General features: G+C 35.7%; 1 protein-coding gene across 2 annotated transcripts in view; it reads left to right on the top strand.

The window, feature by feature from the left end:
• The window catches only part of hig (hikaru genki), a 60,781-nt gene that overhangs the window by 9,211 nt on the left and 31,918 nt on the right, over positions 1-19,652 (top strand). The window contains exons 2-3 of one of the 2 annotated variants that reach the window (XM_046634960.2): positions 683-765; positions 15,072-15,234. In XM_046634960.2, coding sequence (XP_046490916.1) covers positions 683-765; positions 15,072-15,234 — 246 coding nt within the window. The remainder of the gene's footprint in view (positions 1-682; positions 766-15,071; positions 15,235-19,652) is intronic. The other variant, XM_046634962.2, reaches the window with a different exon arrangement.

Genomic DNA, 19,652 nt, shown 5'->3' with positions numbered 1-19,652 from the left:
GTTACTTGATGCGAATGTGAATAGTGAATTATACTCATTGAAATCTGAAATTCAGCAGCTGAACAGATTACGTTTAACAGCCACCGGTCACGCTTCGTTAATGACTTCTGTCGTAATTCTCCTCAGATTCATTCGCTTCAGTCTGTATCCAATGTTCATCATCTAATTCAATCTGTACAACACGCAGCTCTAGTCGTAAGATTCCAACGATTTTTTGCGTATTCTTTACCGATGCTGAAGCTTAAAAAACATTTTTGTCAGTCATGATGTCGGGGGAAAATAGTATTTTCAACTTTTCGAGATTAAAAACTAATGCGACAAATAATATCAAAAACTTCCACAGTGATACACTGAGAAAAATTTCATTTGTTACAGTAACTAGAAAAATTTAGTAAAACATGTATCGTTAAAAAGACTGCTTGAATATTGTTGGAACTCACAAAGTGTTTGGTACATAACATACCGATGAGTGTTCCGATAAACTATACTTCACTGGTGAAACAAAAAATTCCCTGACAGACCAAACATTCTCTGAGATCTCTATTTTTGTCCGTAAAGTGAAAGAAATCTGTGTAACCAAGGTTTCGGACACACCGCAGGTACAAGAATAATTCTTGATGAAATTGACTTTTCGATTTTGTGACGTTTCATCCACTAGCGAAGAATCTCGTTTATGTTACAGGAAATGAGAATCACCACCAAGGATGCAAGCTCGAAGGAATGCACCCGCTGCTCATCGTCACCTACAAGAACCTCACGATATCGGTAAGATTTATCTCCGTAAGAATAGTAGAAAACGTGCAACGCCTGCAAGCTGCATAAACTCGTGAACGTATCAATTCTCGGGGATGCTAAAACGCTCGGGACGTCAGTTTAAAATTGAGACGACGCGACCCTTATTCGCATAAAACCTCGAGTGTATTGTCAATTTGCAAACGGAGTATGGAAAATCGGGTAACTCGTGTACCTATCACGGATGCTGCACCCGTAATATGCCAATATTTGTTAGCGCTGCTGATGATGCAGCCGGGAAGTTTGAAGCAGGTTCGAGAGCGCGTTTGCATTATGCGCAAATGGTTGACAACGGCGTGCCGGGGTTAAATAATAATCAAATTACGTACCCGGCGACGTATAATTTACGCAGACTAAAAGGGAGCTTGAAGCTTTGCTTCTCTTGTACCAAATATCGTGCAAATAAACATCATGATGAGGAAATATTGTTAATTGATTGAGAAAATTTGTGCGAAATCCGAAGAACAGGATTGGGAAAGAACGCTTCGGTTCTGTCCACTTTAATCGCGCAACCTATTTCCGAACTAACCAATCAATCGATCGATATTACGGATAATTGACGCACTGGGACGCTACGTGATTAAATTGTTGAATCAATAGAGAGGCGACTAATTGAAATTGTCGAGATCATGTAATTGAGTCGGTAAATTTATCAACCCTATATAAATTATATCAATATAACAATGGAATTGGATGTGACACATTTTTCAACCGAAGTTTTACGTAGTAGAGATTCTGATGATCTCTGATATAGTTTTTGAATGCTCTAGTTACTGCAGATACTTTGCGAATTATTAAAATTTGTGATTTTTTAAGCATTAACGAAAAATGATTAACTCTAAATTTGTCGTTTTTTCAAATTCAGATGTTACTGTTTTATTCCGGAATACCTGAAAGCAAAATTTTTAACAAGTATCATCAAAAGTTGTAGGAAAATCTTCGATTTGAACTTCTAAAGAAGAACATGACGAGGATTGATCTCATAAGTGATTACATCAGGTTACAAAATCCTTTTAAATTCTCCTTCTGAATGTTCAGGTATTTCATTTACCGTCGATCTAATTTCTTGGAGTACTGTGAATTGGATACTCTAGAGATAGTTTAGAGGATAACTGCAAAGAAGAAGAAAGGATCGGTTGATTTCAACGAATCCTAATTACAAATATTTGTAATTACGTACGTAGATACTCTTTCGCAATTCTTACAGACATGTAGATGAGAGTTTTTGACAAGTTGAAAGAAAATGCAACAGACGAAAGTAATTAGTCTTTTTTGAGAAGATTGGTGTAGAAACTCTTAAGATTAATCATCATTTCTAAAGATCAATCTTATCGATTGTGTGTTTTTCGTTAAATTCGGTTGGTAAATTATTGAGATAAGAAACCTGCGAGATGATCGTCCAATAAACGAAGTATACAAATTTATTGAAGATATTTTAACAATAGGAACCAAATTAGGAACAGATGCTAGAAATTAGAGAAATTTCATTCACAGAAAAAACTGCAATACCAATTGACTGGCGAAAAATATCCTCGGCATGATCGCGAGATATTCATAAATCATCCTACAGTGAACGAGATGGATTGGTTCTACGTCTAAGCTTGATTAGATACAGCTTCTGTACCGATTCGCCAATTGGAATCCTAGATCTGTGCAAAAACTCTTAAGATTGATTATTATTCCTAAAGATCAATTTTATCGATCGAGTAATTTGCGTTCGACTCGGACGGTAAATCGTAGAGATAAGGAACCTGCGAGCTGATCGTCCGATAAAACGCGGCATAAAAATTTTGCGGATAGATTTTAATGATAGGAAAAGAGTGACGAACAAATACTAGAAATTAGGAAAGTCTCGTTCGCAGAAAACACTGAAATACCAATTGACTGTCGAAAAATATCCTCGGAATGATCGCGAGATATTCATAAATCATCCTACAGTGAACGAGATGGATTGGTTCTGCGTCTAAGCTTGATTAGATACAGCTGCTTTACCGATTCGCCAATTGGAATCCTAGATCTGTGCAAAAACTCTTAAGATTGATTATTATTCCTAAAGATCAATTTTATCGACCGAGTAATTTGCGTTTGACTCGGTCGGTAAATCAGTGCGATAAGGAACCTGCGAGTTGATCGTCCGATAAAACGCGGCATAAAAATTTTGCGGATAGATTTTAATGATAGGAAAATAGTAACGAACAAATACTAGAAATTAGGAAAGTCTCGTTCGCAGAAAACACTGAAATACCAATTGACTGTCGAAAAATATCCTCGGAATGATCGCGAGATATTCATAAATCATCCTACAGTGAACGAGATGGATTGGTTCTGCGTCTAAGCTTGATTAGATACAGCTTCTTTACCGATTCGCCAATACCCTCAGACCGTCTTTATCCGTTCTATTTTCGCAGATATAAGAGTAGGTATTCATAGTTTCAAGATTGCCTGTAGTGGGTTATGGAGATGGCGGAGGGATCTGGAGCGATAGGATGGGCGAGGCGAGACGAAGTGCGAGGGAAAACGGAGAGCTTCCGCATCCTTATTTTCTTGCATTTTTCCATTATCCGTCCTCCCTTTGTGTATTCACTGGGATCAATATCCTGTTCTTGTAATAACCGTCGGTTGGGTTTTATTCCCCGATTGATAACGAACTTGAGCGAAACGCCGTATGTATCCTCAATTTATCCATCGTTCGCAAAGAATTTTCATCTTTGTAATAAGTATAACAGTAACCGATATATTAAAGCGTCAATAAACTCCCAGTCCGGAGATTAAAACAAGAACCGTGAAATCGATTTTTTAAGTATCTTCGAAGGATCGATGCTATCTTTTCTAAATTAATTCTCATCCGTTAACAGTGATATGATATATGATGGAAAATATTTCAACACCCTAACGTGGCGTTATCATTTCGTTCAAAGTTCGGGGAAATAAAATCTGTTTCCAAAAACTTTCCAAGTTTCGACTCGGTATTATATTTTACATATACATAACATTCCCGAAAAACATTACAGTGGAATCGCGCGTAATAAATGGACACATTAATTATAACTTGTGCGAATTTACATTGCAGATTCAAATCTGTATCAGGTACAGTTGAATATGAAAATTACTTTTCAGCTTCGAAATTCGTACAAGCCTTTAAGTAAAATTAACATCACCGAAACGAACGTAATTAAATGTGACGCGTGAGCGTGGATTATAATGGTTATTGGATTTTAGCAGTTTTAAAGTGGTTTTTGCACAACGTCAAGAGACCTCTGATAACTTCAGGTGAATTAAAAAAAAAAAAATCGAACCGAGAAAACTCAAAATCCAAAACGTGGAAGATTGTAAAATCTTTTAATTTTCTGTTTTCGGCCATTCCCCAACTTGGATGAAAGAAAAGTTTTCAGCTAACAAAAGGAGACGTCAATATCCTTATCGATCTTATTATTGAGGATAAATCGGTCGCACCAACGAAATCGAAAGTTAGAAAAAGAGGAATGATCGTTTCAAAAATCTCCAGCCGTCTGCCGTCAGCTTATATGTGGTAATTAGTGGTTGTGAATTTGAATGAAGCAACATAAGCTACGATGAGATGTAAACAATTTTGACAAGGGTTTTATAGCCAGAACCTTAAAAATTATAGAACTCTGGTGTTTCTGAATCGATTTTAAGGATTTTGGGTTCCTTAGTTTGAAAATCGATTTAGAGTGATTACATGAAATTTTTCCTTGCAAATAGTTACTCATCTGTACCTACAGAAAATGAAAATTGATTCTTGCAAGTTAGGCGCAACAGATTTCCGTCAACGATTACATTCCCACGCGTCAAAACTGAACTATGTCTGAGCTGTCCGGAATTTTTTTCAAAGAACGTGTGGAAATGTGATCAGGCAGAAAAATTAGCTCGACAAGATTGGATTTGGAAGAAAAACACCAGAGTTTAATAATTTCAAACGTTCTGATTGTAAAACTTTTTTTTTTTTTTTTTTGTGTAATTCGAATCATTTGCGTAAAGAACGTTCGGTGAAAATTTTTCGCACGGATTTTTCTTCTTTCCCAACTTTTACCCGGAATTGAATCTACAGCAAGAAAATGCAAAAAACGGAATGTTATAGAGGGGAAACGGTAAAGAGGGAAAAACGGAATAGAGCGGGTTAACGGCACTGGAAGGACGGGCGAAAGGCGGCGGGTGGTGGAAACGGGGGTGGGGGGGGGGGGGGGGTGGAAAGGTACAAAAGTAATCTAGTCCATGATCCGTGAGCAGTAACCTGGCAAGAAACTCGGAACCCTTACGGTGCTCAAATCGTTGCGATAAAGTGAATTGCGTCTGGATTGGATTAAAATTTGTTCGTAAAGGAAAAAGGATACGCGGACCTCGTCTTCGTTTCAATTCTTGCACGCCGCGAAAGCTCGAATGGCTCGAAAGTTCACAAAGGTATGAGATAAGACTTCATCCTCTGTTATTAAGGGCCTCGATACAGGCAAATGCGGTTCATTGGTAACCCTTGGGGCAAAACCGACCAATTTGTAACCAAATAAGGCGACCCCCATCTGACTACCTCTCAATCCATTAGGCAGGGTGCGTAACGCCGCCTGCCCACCGCAGGTACTTACCATTTCAATCCCATATTCCGCTTTTACTTTACATTCCTGCGTATAGGGGATTTTGTCCCGAATTTTATCCCGGGTAGAACGTCTCACGTAGCAAAAATAAATTGCTTTTATACAAGTAGTAGCAGCCCGTTACGGCTCAGGCCCGCTAATATTTCCTAAAATGGTTATTATTGAAAAACTGTTAGACATGGCCATATGCTCTTTCGAACTTTTTTATGCACTTCATTGGGATTTTGAAAATAGTTGATGGTAACTTTTCTCTATATCTGAGAGTTTAGTCAGCGGTCACATGTGATTTCGTACAAATGTCGTTTTATCTCAGAAACTATTCATTTGATTAGATAACGAAATATAGCCTAAAATCTGGCCAAACATTGTAGCTTTTCACAGAAAAAAGAAAAAGTATCAAAATCGGTTCGGTAGTTCTGGAATTACAAGCGAACATAGATTCGGGCAGATATAGACAAAAGCAATAAGCTTTACGCAGATGTTTCCAAGTGAACACCAAAGTACATCGGGTTGCCTATCACGAAGGGGTACAAATATCGGTAAAACAGACGTACCGAGTTATAATCACCTTGCTTAATTCAATTCGTGTAATCCCTTTAACGTGACTTCCGGAGTTTCGATTTGAATTATGAATGTAGTTTTCTTTCGATAACTATTGATCTGGTTGTAACAAAATATAGGTTAAAATTTGGGTAAGCGTTGTAGCTGTTCGGAAAATGAAGTTTTAAAATCGGTTCAGAAGTTTTGGAGCTTTAAGCGAGCATACGGACAGACAGACAGAGATACTTTGAGTTTTATATATGTAGAGAAAAGAAGAGAGGAATATAAATAATATACTTATTTGTTCTCTCCGACTCATCTTCTTCGTTTGATGATTTTCTTTTCACTCGCACAAGATGCACTAAAATCAGATGAATTTAGCAAGATTAACGCAATGGTTGTTAATCATTAATCCAAGCCTTCTTTTATCGCAGCAAGTAAATATTGGTTGAGGAGTAGTCAAATAATTTAAAGCGTTTCGAATCTCCAAAATAATTACTTGATTCTAATAAAATTCACCCAAATACAATTTTTTTTTATCCGACTTCAATAAACATTTAGAGGATTCAGAACGCCTTAACTATTCAAATATTCTTCATCAAATATTCACTTGTTGTCAAACAAGAAAATGTGAATCGAACAACCATTGTATTGATTACAGTAAATTAATTGGATTCTAATACGTCGTATTGGAATTATTGATTGAATTTAAAAAAACCTGTGAGAGCAACAAATGAAACTAAATCTAGGTGAACAAAACCAGACATATTGTTTATGTATATAAACAAAAAACAGTATACTTTTGTTGAAAATACATTGTATTATTATGTCCAATGATTTGGATCACGTGGCATTCAAATCAGACCAACTTATCAATATTTCAAATTCCATTATTTTTTGTATTTGTAACACGAAACGAAAGTTCATTTATTCTCAGTGTCAGAACGTGAATGATAATTTTCGTTCTATTTGTAATTACAAAAATGGCTTCCACTATTTATTTCCTTAAGCATATCAGATAATTGATACGGTACCCAGTGAACACATGACCTCCATATGACGTCATAGACAGGTCACATAGAGATCATCGACTTTTTACATAGATATGACATAAAAATGACTTTATTGATGACTCTGATATGATGTCATGTAGTATGACATCATTATGACATAGTGCTGACATAAAATTTGACTTTTATATGACGTCATGATTGTGACTTAAATATTACGTAAATATTATGTCTTATCCCTATCATATGTGTGACGTCACATCAAAGTCATAAATTTATATATTATTTACGTAAGAAATAAATCATACATTTACATAAATTACAAGTCATATTCTGACGTCAAAAGGATATCATAATACCGTCATATGCTTACGTAAGAAACAACTCATATTTTTACGTAAAATTGATGTACGATGAACGTCATACTTAAGCATCAGCTTCCAGTCATTCTTTTACATACGAGTGACATAATACTAATGTCACGACGGTATAAAAAAAAACGATCAACGATACTTTTCTATTTATGTTCCATGTTGTATCGTGTATTGACTTAATAATTCGTAAGTGGAATTTCATATGACATTTCTTAATTTTTACTTTTATATTTAGTGTCCAAATTTAACTTACCGCAAATTCTCTTTAAATGCGAACATTAAATATATTTTTAACATTGAAAATATTAGGATATTGTCATAAATAAAATATATAAACTAATTTCAAAATTAATTATTATATTGTAATAGAGGTACAGTAACAAAACAATCACTATTTATAAATGTAAAATATAAACATTTTGACTTTACAAGTTCTGTTGTAACAGTTATATTATTATAAGCATTCTTAAATACTTTTTATCACTATGACATCAGAGTTATGTCATCGAGACGTCAGGTAAGTTATAATCATGTCAGCCAGACGTCACAATTTTGTAAGCAACTTTACATCACTATTTTACCTCAAATTTAAGTCATCTTGACGTCAGCTAAATAACAAGTACGTCAGCTGGACGTCATATTTTTGTAAGCTTCCGGTACCGACTTTACTTCTCTATGACATCAGAGTTATGTCATTTTGACGTCAGTTAAGTCATAATGATGTCAATTGGAGGTCGTATTTACGTCATTTATCTTACGTAAGAATCTTACGTCAGGAAGTGGGAAATTATGAGTCATACGTGACTCATATATGACTCACATCTTACGTAAATCATGACGTGACATGACGTCATTCTGACATCAGTTTGACATAATTGTGTTCACTGGGTAAGGTGATTTCTAAGAGCTATATAAAAGTCCAGGTGACATGTACTGGATATTTTTTTCGGAAACCGCATCAAATTTGCAATCATTGAATCTGACGCAAAGATGTCCTCTAAGTCGCCTCGTAGCAATTTTTTTTGTAAACTAAAAAGAAGCCTAAAAATGCGGGCAAACGCACGATAATCGAGACTCGACTGTTAACCTAAACAATAATATCACACACACGGCTAAGCTTTTACCAAACTTCCCGATACAGATGACGAACATGCCTACTCTGGTTGAGTAAAACTCAAAATCACGAGTGTAGAATTTGTGTACCGAAATTGAACGAACATTACATGCATTAACATTTAGTAAATACTCTGCTTTCTTCCGTCGATAGAGTTAATATTTCACAATAATTATATAACTAAAATTGTCCTAGGACGAAATTAAATTTTCGTCTGCCGCAAATTTAATTCAATCTCAGTACGCGTCGCATCATCGTGGCTAAAAACTGGAAAATGTTCGCCAAGAATTTTTGGGCAAAGAGAAAAAGTTAATTCCTGCCCCTCTTGCAACGCGTGGAAAATTACATAAAAGCTCGGGGATGTGTGTTATAAATATCAATCAGCTTCCAAAACTTGTATACAACCATATACTATATTACATGTACGCTGCGAGGTGTTTTACTTTTGAGGAAAGGGAGACGAAACAAAAAAAAAAGAAAAAAAAAAAGTTCAAAAAATAAAAGAAAATAAAATAAACGTGAAATAACTCTGGAAAGCAGCAAAGTTCGGATTCGCGGCTGATGGAGCGGCGCGAGTTTTACGCTTTTCCACCGTTCGTCGCCTCGGGCTTGGCTTAAGGATGAATGGGCGTTCACAGTCTGGATCAGAAGTTAGGAAAAGTGAAAAGACTGCTCGAAAAATATATACCGAAATTTTATCTGATACAGTTACGGTGAAGACGAATAAAATAATATCTGTTCTATGCGATAGAAATGAATCTGAGCAACTTCGGATGTGACAGAAACTGAGATATCGACAGTCTTGAAAAAAATCCGTCGTAATTGAAACGTTCAAGACGATTAAGCTCGGGTATTTTTATCCAATTTTGATAAACTTTGTAAATAAAAGTATCAGAGTCTGATAAAAAACAGCAAAGTCTAGTCGTTCCAAATTTTCCAATCATAAAACCTGTTCTCAAATTATTCATGTCTTAGCTCGTGTTTTTCCATTTTGCTGAGAATCATTCCTTTCATATAGTAAGAATATTGTTTACGACTTTTAGCGTAGATGACATTGGTGGTTAGATTTTCTCGAGATTCCTGTATTTAGAATCAAACTGTGGGACCCATTCGTTCTTAAATTATTTATGGCAGGCTACACTTGCTCGTGTACCGTAATTTTGGAGGAAAACCGTGAACTCTGTCTGGTGCCACTTTCGGCTTTGGCCGTAATTTTGGGTGGATTCCAATTGAAGCAACAAGATAGTCTCGACAGTTTTCTCCACATGCAAGTTCATCCCTTTCATCCTGGTGTCTCTAACAATCTATTGAAGCCGCCCTTCGAGCTGTAGTTGCCCAAAATTTTCACCTTTGAAGTATCGAAGCCTCTGCAGTGAAACGGAAGCGACATCGCCGGGTTTTGAGGTACGGAATTCTGGTCAACTGGGAATTTCGTTGTATCTTATTGCCAGGTTTCATTCCAGCTTTGGAGGGAGTTTGGTGATCTGGAAGAAGTACATTCGGAGAAAGAGGTCGCATGGCTTTATAACAATACGGTCTTTTTCAAATCAGTTTGTTTAATCTGAAGCAAAAACGGATTCAATGTAATCAAAGTAGTATTTTTGAAATGAAAAACCGATTCACTTGAGTAAGATATTAATAGTGAATTACACTTTTTGGTTTAATTGTAAATCGCAGTGCAAAAATTTTTTATAGGTACTTAAAAATCTTTTATCGAATTCAAATAAACTTTTCTCCGAATGTCGAAGCACGGTTCAATTCAACAGTTGGCTCACCTTAGTCAAAACTACCTGTTAAATTCCAACTGGATTATTCGTCTCGTTCCAAAATGACAAGATCGTTAAAAAGATTCTTGAATTTAACGTACCAATTATATGTGGAATATCCCAGTTTTCGCAAAAATCTCTGCATAGTTGGCGATCAGCATTTTTAATCCTCCAATGCATGAATTTTTCTTACATTTAATTATTTTCAAAAACTTCTTGTGGACTTTGATGCACGTCACTGATAGCAGAACTGGGTCAATATTCGGAATTTTTGATATTTTTGTCTTCTGACTCCAGATTTGGTATCAAAGTCTCAAAACGTATTCAAGTACTAAATTTTGCCCGAAACTAAATAATTTTCCAATTTTCAATTACAGCGGTTTCAACCGCTATTTTGTGTTTTTGAAACTTTACCATAAATTTTATAATCAGTACCCGAAAATTTTTTCGAATTTGAAGCGTAGTATACATTTAACTCTTTTGACAATTTTGCTTACCCTCGTTGAGTTTTGAGAATTCCCAAGTTTTGACTTTGACCAATTTTAGGTTACCAAGTTTGATTATATTATTTATTTCAATTTTGCTATCGATTGTCGCATGCTATTAAAACGTGCTGCAAAAAATATTCATTACTGATTAGAAATTGGTGGCTCAAAAGGCGACTACACTAGAATTGCAGTTTCGTAGGAATTGAATTCGATGTATACATATAGACAATACGCGTTTTTACACTTACATAAGAGTTGTGACGTGGTTTCGAAGTTTTCAATTAGTTCCTCTCAACAATTATCGGCAAACGAATTTGTAGTATTCACTACGATGCTGAAATCCTGCAAGTTTCCGACCGTCAGTTCTCACGGTTTTACAGAAATACATTGAATAATTTTTTAATAGTGAATACATTGATTTTCATGTTGAAAATTTCGTCGTATCCATATCGTGGGAAAAATATAAGATCCAAACTGTTTCTGTATAATAGTGAACGTAAATAAAAAATTCTTTCGCCAGCAAACGTGTTTTTTTTTTTCGTCTTATTATTTGTGAGGGTTATGAAAACACGTATTGTAAATTTTTTTTGCAGTATAAAAAATATGCTAAAAATTTGAGTACGAAAGTCGGTGTATTAACTGTTGAAAAATCGATCAACATACTTCTCCGATACCGACAGAGTTAGAGATCTGAAACTTGCAGGAATTTCGCATCTTACGTTAGTAATAATACAATAATATAAAATTTAACCTCGGATCGGGGTTGAATCATACGTTTCGATTGACATCCTAAAAATTCTCCATTCTAAGTATTTAAATTTTCCGCACCATGCAGAAAAACGCTCCGGTCATTTTAATTACGATTAAACGTTTTGCGAAGCTTCTCTCTGTTGATTTTGAAGATCTCTTTAGTCGTCAAGTCTGAATCGGATGTAGTGGTTCTGTTGGACGGTGAATCTATCAATCGATGGAACGCGAGATTGGTTTGGCACACTTGTTGGAGAGTAGAGGAGGAGGTTGGTTGGCGAATAATCAATTCTCTTTCATTATTTTATTTTAGTATGGTGGTACATTGTGTGTTCGTTACATTATTATATTTGTAAAGTACGCAGATCTCTTTGAAAATTCAAAAATAGGAAATATTGGAATTGCAAACAATAGCTTAGATATCGTTGCTTCGTGGCAAAATTGTGTAAAATCTAGTAGATTTCTCTACTTCACTTCAGGTTGGCTAATTTTGTTGAAACAAAAAAATTTTCACTTATTCACGATAACACGTTTTCTCTTATGTTAGCATTATCATATATTTACTTTCTCAACGTTTCACCAACATTGATCCACAAATGACAATCTCAAATTGACTAATAACAAAAGGAACGTTTTCCCGTCGATTCGTCGAAAATAGTCGTTATAATGATATGATTTATCGAAGAGTGAAAACGAATGAATTTACTAAATTTCCGACTATTTTTAAGCGATTTTCAATTAAGCATCGATATTTAAGCTTTTTTTCATAATTCTAGTATTTTCTGTATTCGTATTATTGAAGAGATTATCGTAGTTTACAAATATATTTATTCGATAAATACTTACTGTACTACTATATCGTTATAAAATTAATAAACGCATCGCTTTTTGGTAAACCGCTCGCCTCAACACGAAGCTTTCATTCAGACGGCGCTGATTTTTCACCCAGTCCAGTTTCTTGGTGTTCTTTAATCTGAACCTCAGGCCGTAACGAAAACTTTTAGTTAGAAACTTTTTGGAAAATTATTCAAACTTGCATTACCTTTGGTTGAAGTTCTTTATAAGTTTCCTTCATGGGTTTGATTTTTGAGTAACAGCAGTGAAAAGTAGGAAAGCAAACTGTCGAAACATTTTATACTCAACATTTGCATTAATCTCAAAGCACTTAGTATTATTTTCACGAATTGAAACAAATGAACGAAATCTTCACTAGGCAGGAATATTTCCTTCTAGTTCTTATTACTTAAATTAGGGCTGAAAAGGATCGGGTGAAATAATTAATAAAAAGAGGGTATATTGAATTTTGACTGAAAAATATGCCATCTCAAGTATGCGTTTATTTTCCTCAAATTTCGAAAAATCAAAAAACTCATTTGAGAGTACATCTAATTTAAAATCCATCAATCCGAAGTCGAAAAAGTGTCTCCCACGCAAGAATAAAACACCGCAGCATTTTGAAAGTTTTACAACTTTTTTGAAAAAAATCTTATACCAATTTTATGAAACTGATTAGACTTGCTTTGATTTGATTCAGTATCCTTGGTTGTTGAAGACATCTCTAGTGTGTTGAGATTAAATTTTCCTTTCAAATTGACCAAATTGCAACACAAAATTGGGTTTATTTTACGACTTTATAACTTCCATCAAAAACCGGGATATACAGTATATAGCTCCGATGATTTCAGCCTACGATAATTCGAATTTCTTACCGGGTCAAGTTTTCTTTTTCTGTTCTGGTTGCATTTGCGTACTTGTGATTTTGGAAATATTCAATAGTTACTTCTGATAATAAAGCATGGTGATCGAAAATCATTTTTTGATTCATCAGAATCTCAGTTTAGTAAATATTTACTGCATTTTCTTTATAGAATGACATTATTTTGTCAAAGAAATGGAGACGATTGTTGCGAAAAGTATTAAACTGTTTTAATTCCAACGTCAAAAATGATGAATTCATCCGTGCTCGTTTCAATTTTTCTTCTCATTTAATTTATCAATTATATATTTTCCAACCGTATTTTAAACAGCAATATACATATATGTTATTTCAACGATACGTCGATGGAAAAATCTCAAGTACGTTACCAATCGAACTGGGAACTTGTAACTGACCCATTCAAAGTTTTTTAGTGATTATTTTGTAACTTACTTCTCTTGTATGTAGTTTTTACTTTGAGCATACTTCTTAACTATTTTTTTTTCTCTTTCTGCCGAAAAAGAAAATTTTTGAAAGCGAATGGAACGGTAGGCGAAAGACTGACCCCACTCAGGGGTTATGAATTATGCAGTCACTCCCTCAACTGCCTCATTTTCATGCTTCGCAAGTTTAGATAGAATCCCCACTCTCTACGGCTCGTCTAGGTCTACATATTATACATCCCCTCGATTTGGCCAAAAAAATCTCCATTGAATGATACAAAAAATGATATCTAATCAAATTTTCAGTGTGAGGAATTAAAATTCGAAATAACTTTTTTATAACTATTCTTACCGTGCGTACCGCAGGACATTTAAACTATTAACACCATGTTGTGACGCTAAATTAACCTATTCAGTATCAAGTTCAATGCTTCTCTGTGTTAATAAGAAAAAAAAATGTACCTGAGTAAATTCAAATAACAACGAACTTCGTTAAATTTGATAATAATCGTTTAGGGTAAACTTATTCTCATATTATAGAATTAAAGAAGTGCTAAACTTCAACTGCATTCATGGCAGTATAGGTTTAGATTTGGGTAACAAATTCTGGTGTTGATTGTTGCACATAATATTACAGAGCTGCAAGAGAACAGAGTTTTCGCACCACTTTCAAGTTCCTCAACTGCAAAGCAAATGAAACTCACACAGAGGGAAATTGCTAGTTGTGGTTTACTGGTTGTGGTAGTACAGTGCCGTAACATTCTTCATTTCTTATCGTAACCGGAAACTACAACGTGCGTCCAAGTAAATAACGCGGTATGTTGGATTGCCTACCACTGAGGGGAAAAGATGTCGGTAAAACAAACCTACCGAGGCCTATACTCACTTTAGTCAAGTCAAGTCATGTAATCGCTTTAACGTGACTCCGGAACACGATCACTGAACGTTTCAGCGTAGGTTATAAACAACGAATCAACTGCTTAGTCAAATTCATACAACTTGGCAAACACGGTCAGTTTCAACTCACTCACGAGGACTTTGGAAGCGCCACCTACCGATAACTCTGTAGGTCTGTAATACCGATATTTTTTTCCCTCAGCGGTAGGCAACCCAAAATACTGCGGCGCTTAGTTGGAAACACGTTGTATAGTTATGGGTGAAGAATGAAATTCAGTTTTCTAGCTGAGCAACGTCACTCTTGCCATGTTTAGTTGTAACTGTTGCGATAATTTGATGATGAGGCCTGATTTGACAGAAAAAATATAGTAATTTAACCAAACAGATTTAAGAAAGTATTGAAAGATTAGAAAGTATTGTGGTATTGTAACCAGTAGAATTGTTAACTTTAATCAAACTGACTAGTTTATTCTATAGGTAATTCGAACAATATTCAAACCATTCGCGTAGCGATTCTACTAGTATTTTCTAGTGACTGCGGTAAATTATATTTTTCTCAATCTGGGAAGGGATGTTGAAAACGAGGCGCTTTTCCAGGCTGACAAGATCACGCTGCCCCATGGATCCCGGGTCTCAGTTCGCTGCCGGGAACTCGGCAGGTACAAGCTCATGGGGGATCCCTTGCTGCAGTGTCGGAACGGAACATGGAACGGAAAGCTGCCTTCTTGCGTTCCTACAACGGCCATCTCTAATTATACCGGTGAGTGTTTTCAACCCAATTCGCCCGGCTTGCGACTCCTGGATTTGCTCATAGACGCCACACCGCAGCTTTAACGAATATACGAAACGATTCAGAGCATCTCGGCATGCAAACTCTTGAAAATTTTCGTCCAGATTTTATGTAATTCAGAGTCGTGCAAATTGTAATTACGAGCTTAAAAAAAGTTGACATGAATTTCATTCAGAATAAGTAAGTTTGCTCGAAGTCTAATTTGATTTAGTGTAAATTTCGATTAAGAAAATTAACCTCATTTTCACTAAAGTGAGTAAAATTTCATACAAATGTTACTCGAAATTTTCAACAGTGCAGGTCACGATTTTTGCTATTTTCGAGTTTATTCTCCTCTTGGGAGCCATTCAATTTTTGATTCCCCGGTATTTTATTGACAAATTGAAACATTTTAACCGATGCGAGATCAAAGCAACCGAATGCGCGATGGTTTTTTCCACAAATTTTCCCAAATTTTCACCGCAGCTTGCTATCGCCAAGCGCTGTAGATAAAGATGAGCGCTGTCAGTGCAATAGAGCGTGACGTACGTATCTTGTCGCTCCCCTGTCCAGGTCATCGCAATGCAACTTATCCCCTCCCCTCGCTCTGAGAGCGTGACCTAATCTGTGAATAGCCCCTTAGGTCCCTTAGGAAGACAGGATCAGCTGGGGGCTGAATCATTGATTCTGCCAAAGCTCTGGGGTCGTTTTTATTTGGACTCAAAAATGGAGCACGTGGTATCTAGTTCCACGCGATAGCACTTTTTTCACTCCGATTACAGTTACCTAATTAAAATTCATAATGTACTTGCAAATATCTTCGCATATCTCCGAAAGCGAAAGCATACTCATCGTCGCTCTTGGTTAAAAAACTTTGCTTTGACCACATAAATTCTGCGGTGTGAATTTTGTCGAAGTTATTATTGCTAGCAGTGACTTTGCTGATCAATTGGACGACTAACAGATGAAAAATTCTTTTGAATATCTAAAATTTCACGTATCGTATTTTTCGTGGCATTGCAGACGAAGCACGAAGCCAGAAATGCGATTAAAATTGTTAGGGGTGTAGACAGGTCAAGATGGTCTGGAATTCCCCGTACACGTCTCTGTGTTACACTCCGACATGCAAAATGCGAGGAAAGAGCCCTTGTTGTACACTTTAGCTTCCACTCAAAACGAGGCAAAAATGCCACGATTTCACGATCCCTGAAGAGGTTGGAACATTCTGCTTGCCCGTTCTTAAGCCTGACAATGAGACTCTGAACGGAAATCAAGCGTGAGGTCAGCCCCAAGGTTCCGGAATTGTTCGTTGTATTCTGACCTCTTCATGTCCCCTCAAATTATAAAACTGACTTTCTCTTCAGTGGCAAAATTTTCGAAATTTTATTCGGCCTTGATGTTGAGGTTATTTCGAAAAGAATTTATTGTTTAATCTGTTCTAGTTTTCGAATGTTAAAAAATCGATAATTAGACGAGTAAGGAAATCGAGTTGTTTGACGAAAGTTTCTCATTACCTAAACTTTAAGGTATTATAATTAATTGTGAAAAATACTTTCGCCGTCTTTTTTTTTTTTTTTCTTTTCTGAAGGTAATACCAAGCAATGGAACAAACACCGATTATTATAGTTTGAAAATCAAGTGTCGTGAAGCTGGATTATTTCGTAAAAATTGCAATGAAGGCATCATATCAACGGTTCTTGCAGATATCGAGAATTTATAAAGAAGCAATTCACCATTAATGTGGACATCGTGTTTCGAAATATCAAATAAACTATATGAAATAATAAGGAAACCAAACAAGTTTGACATATTATCATCAAACGTGCGAAAATCGATGCTAAACAAACAAATATATATCTAATTTTCGTTTCGAAAGTTTCATCGCGAACACCAGATTTTGCATTTTGTATCACTGACGCCTGCTAACGATCCGGATCGGTAAAACAGGGTGACGGGGAACTTGACTGCACAGCAGTGGTGCTCAGTTGGAAACCACAATGTAAATAACGAAACTTTTCGATTAAAATATGCGCTCCACATCCGTCAACTGGATGGGTCAACAGCTGAGGCGGAATGGCGTCAAGACGGCGTGAAACGGGTCGGATTTTCATCGAAGCTTGAAGTTTCTCCGCAGAGCTTATTGGGCTGAAAAAAAAATACCCACTGACGTTATACTCACCCATGATAGTGAACACAAAAGAAATAATATAGTTTATTTTAATAGAAATGAATCTGGCACCAGTTCAAACAACAATAAAATTAAGATAGAAAAGATTTTAGAAAAGGTATCATGGTGAAAATGTTCAAAATTATTAAACTCTGGTGTTGCTCATTCAGTTTTGATGATTTTGGGATGATTTTGTGCAACATATTAATTTCCAGGTCTCACTTACTTTCTTTTTTTCTTGAGAAATATATTTAAGATATTCTAGCATTAGAACTGTCTTATAATGTGAGATTTCTTGAATATATTTGAAAAAATTTGTAGAGATATTAGTCAACGAGTAATATGGGCTCAAATACATTATATTCGGACCAAGAATACCAAAGTTGAATCATTTTGCACCTTTTAATTGTCAATTTTTTTTTTTTCAAATTTCTATGGACTCATTTGTAGGACAGAGTAAAAATTTTGTTTGAATCGTCGTCAGTTATGTCATTGATATTGTCAGCGACATTGCTGGAAATTCGTCAAACGAGCTTTGTTTCTTTTTCTAACTTTTGATTTAGGCGGTCAGATTTTCGGGGTTCTTCACTCGTTGAAATAGCAAAATGGTTAAAATCGTTTGAAATGACTTGGAAGCTGCTTAAAATCGGTTTGAAACCATTCAGAATCGCGTGAAAACACTTTGAGGTTGGTTGAAACTCTTGGAAATCAATTTAAAACTGTTTGAAATTGCTTGAAACTAATGTCAAGTCGTTTTAAGCATCTTGAAACTAGTTTGAAACTGTCGAAAATCATTACTTACCCGTTTGAAAACGTCTGTCATTTGATCCATGAGTAAACAGTTAGTTTCAAATTCGTTTGAAATTACTTTGAAATCACTTGAAATCGGTTTGAAACCATTTAGAATCGCTTGAAATCACTTTGAAACTCTTGGAAATTAGTTTGAAACTGTTTATAATTATTTGAAGTTAATTTCGAGTCATTTTAAGCGTCTCGAATCTGGGTTGAAATTCCCCAAAATCATTACTTACCCGTTAGGAAAAGTCTGTTATTTGATACATGAGTGAATAGTCCTTTAGTTTTATACGTGCTTAAAAGTTCACTATGTTGATTTGGCGAGAATGTCATGAAGTCATATTACCTTTCATTTCGTGTGTTACACCTGTTTAAATCGCAGTAGTTGATAACTCCACTGCACGTATCCAGCGCAAATCCTCTTTGCGCAAGTCCAATTGCTATGTCGAAGCTCAAAACCGCGAAAATCTCTAGCGTATGAATATTGAATGTCATTTCTGCCTAATTCAGAGCCGTCGACTCACGAGCAAGTCAACAAGCTGAATTATTGCTGACTCCACGTTTTGGCATAAACTTTCATGTAGCTTTAGAACTTTCTCGTCCTCTTAAAACTTTACGTTGTTACTGTGCGTTCGTATAATCATCCTTACTCGGTAAGAAGCCAAGCCTCCATTGTGCACTTAAAACATTGTCGAGCGTTAATATCTTACGACAAGCGCGATGCGTTCCTCCGGCCTTTAACCCTGCGGATCAATTAATAAAATATTCATCCAGGATTCCAAAAGTTACACCCTCCATTTCTCCGCTCTTACTTCACCCCGCGAAAAATTTCTTTTGCCAATTATGCCATTACCACAGTGTTCAACTTTTTTTATGGACATCGTCGAGGGTGAACTTTGAAATTTTGGCGATTCGCTACTTTTTGGTCTGTTAAAAAAAAAAAAAAAAAAGAACAGAAGCATTACGTGAATGACTTTCGTCCCTGCGATGAAACGGAGAGAAAGAATTTCGCAGTATTCTAGTACAGATTACTTTTTGAACTCAAATAATTCGTTTCTGTGGAATTTTTATTATTTTTATTTGTAATGTACAATAATAAAACGAGATGAGCCGTGAAACTTGTTGTATGATGATTTCGATCTGTTTAATATTGGATGGAAAATGAGTTCGACGTCCGTTAATTACTGTAATCAGTGTCTGAAAACGGAGTAAAATTAATGAATCCTGGGGTTCGAGAAGAATTAATAAAGCGGCCCTGTATTAATGATCCCGAAGCTGATTTATACATCCACTTAATTTCTGTTTTCTTTTTTACAACCTCGCGATTCCATCTATACGATCCGTCTGTTCGATCATAAGAAAGACAAAAAATGTTGTTCAGTTTTTTATTTAATATATATTCCACAAGCGAATATTTTTGCCATACGTTTAAGGACAATGGTCCTTC

Source organism: Neodiprion pinetum, chromosome 7, assembly GCF_021155775.2.
Source record: "Neodiprion pinetum isolate iyNeoPine1 chromosome 7, iyNeoPine1.2, whole genome shotgun sequence".
NCBI classification, from domain to species: Eukaryota; Metazoa; Arthropoda; class Insecta; order Hymenoptera; family Diprionidae; genus Neodiprion; species Neodiprion pinetum.
This window is presented reverse-complemented; position numbering and strand designations above follow the sequence as displayed.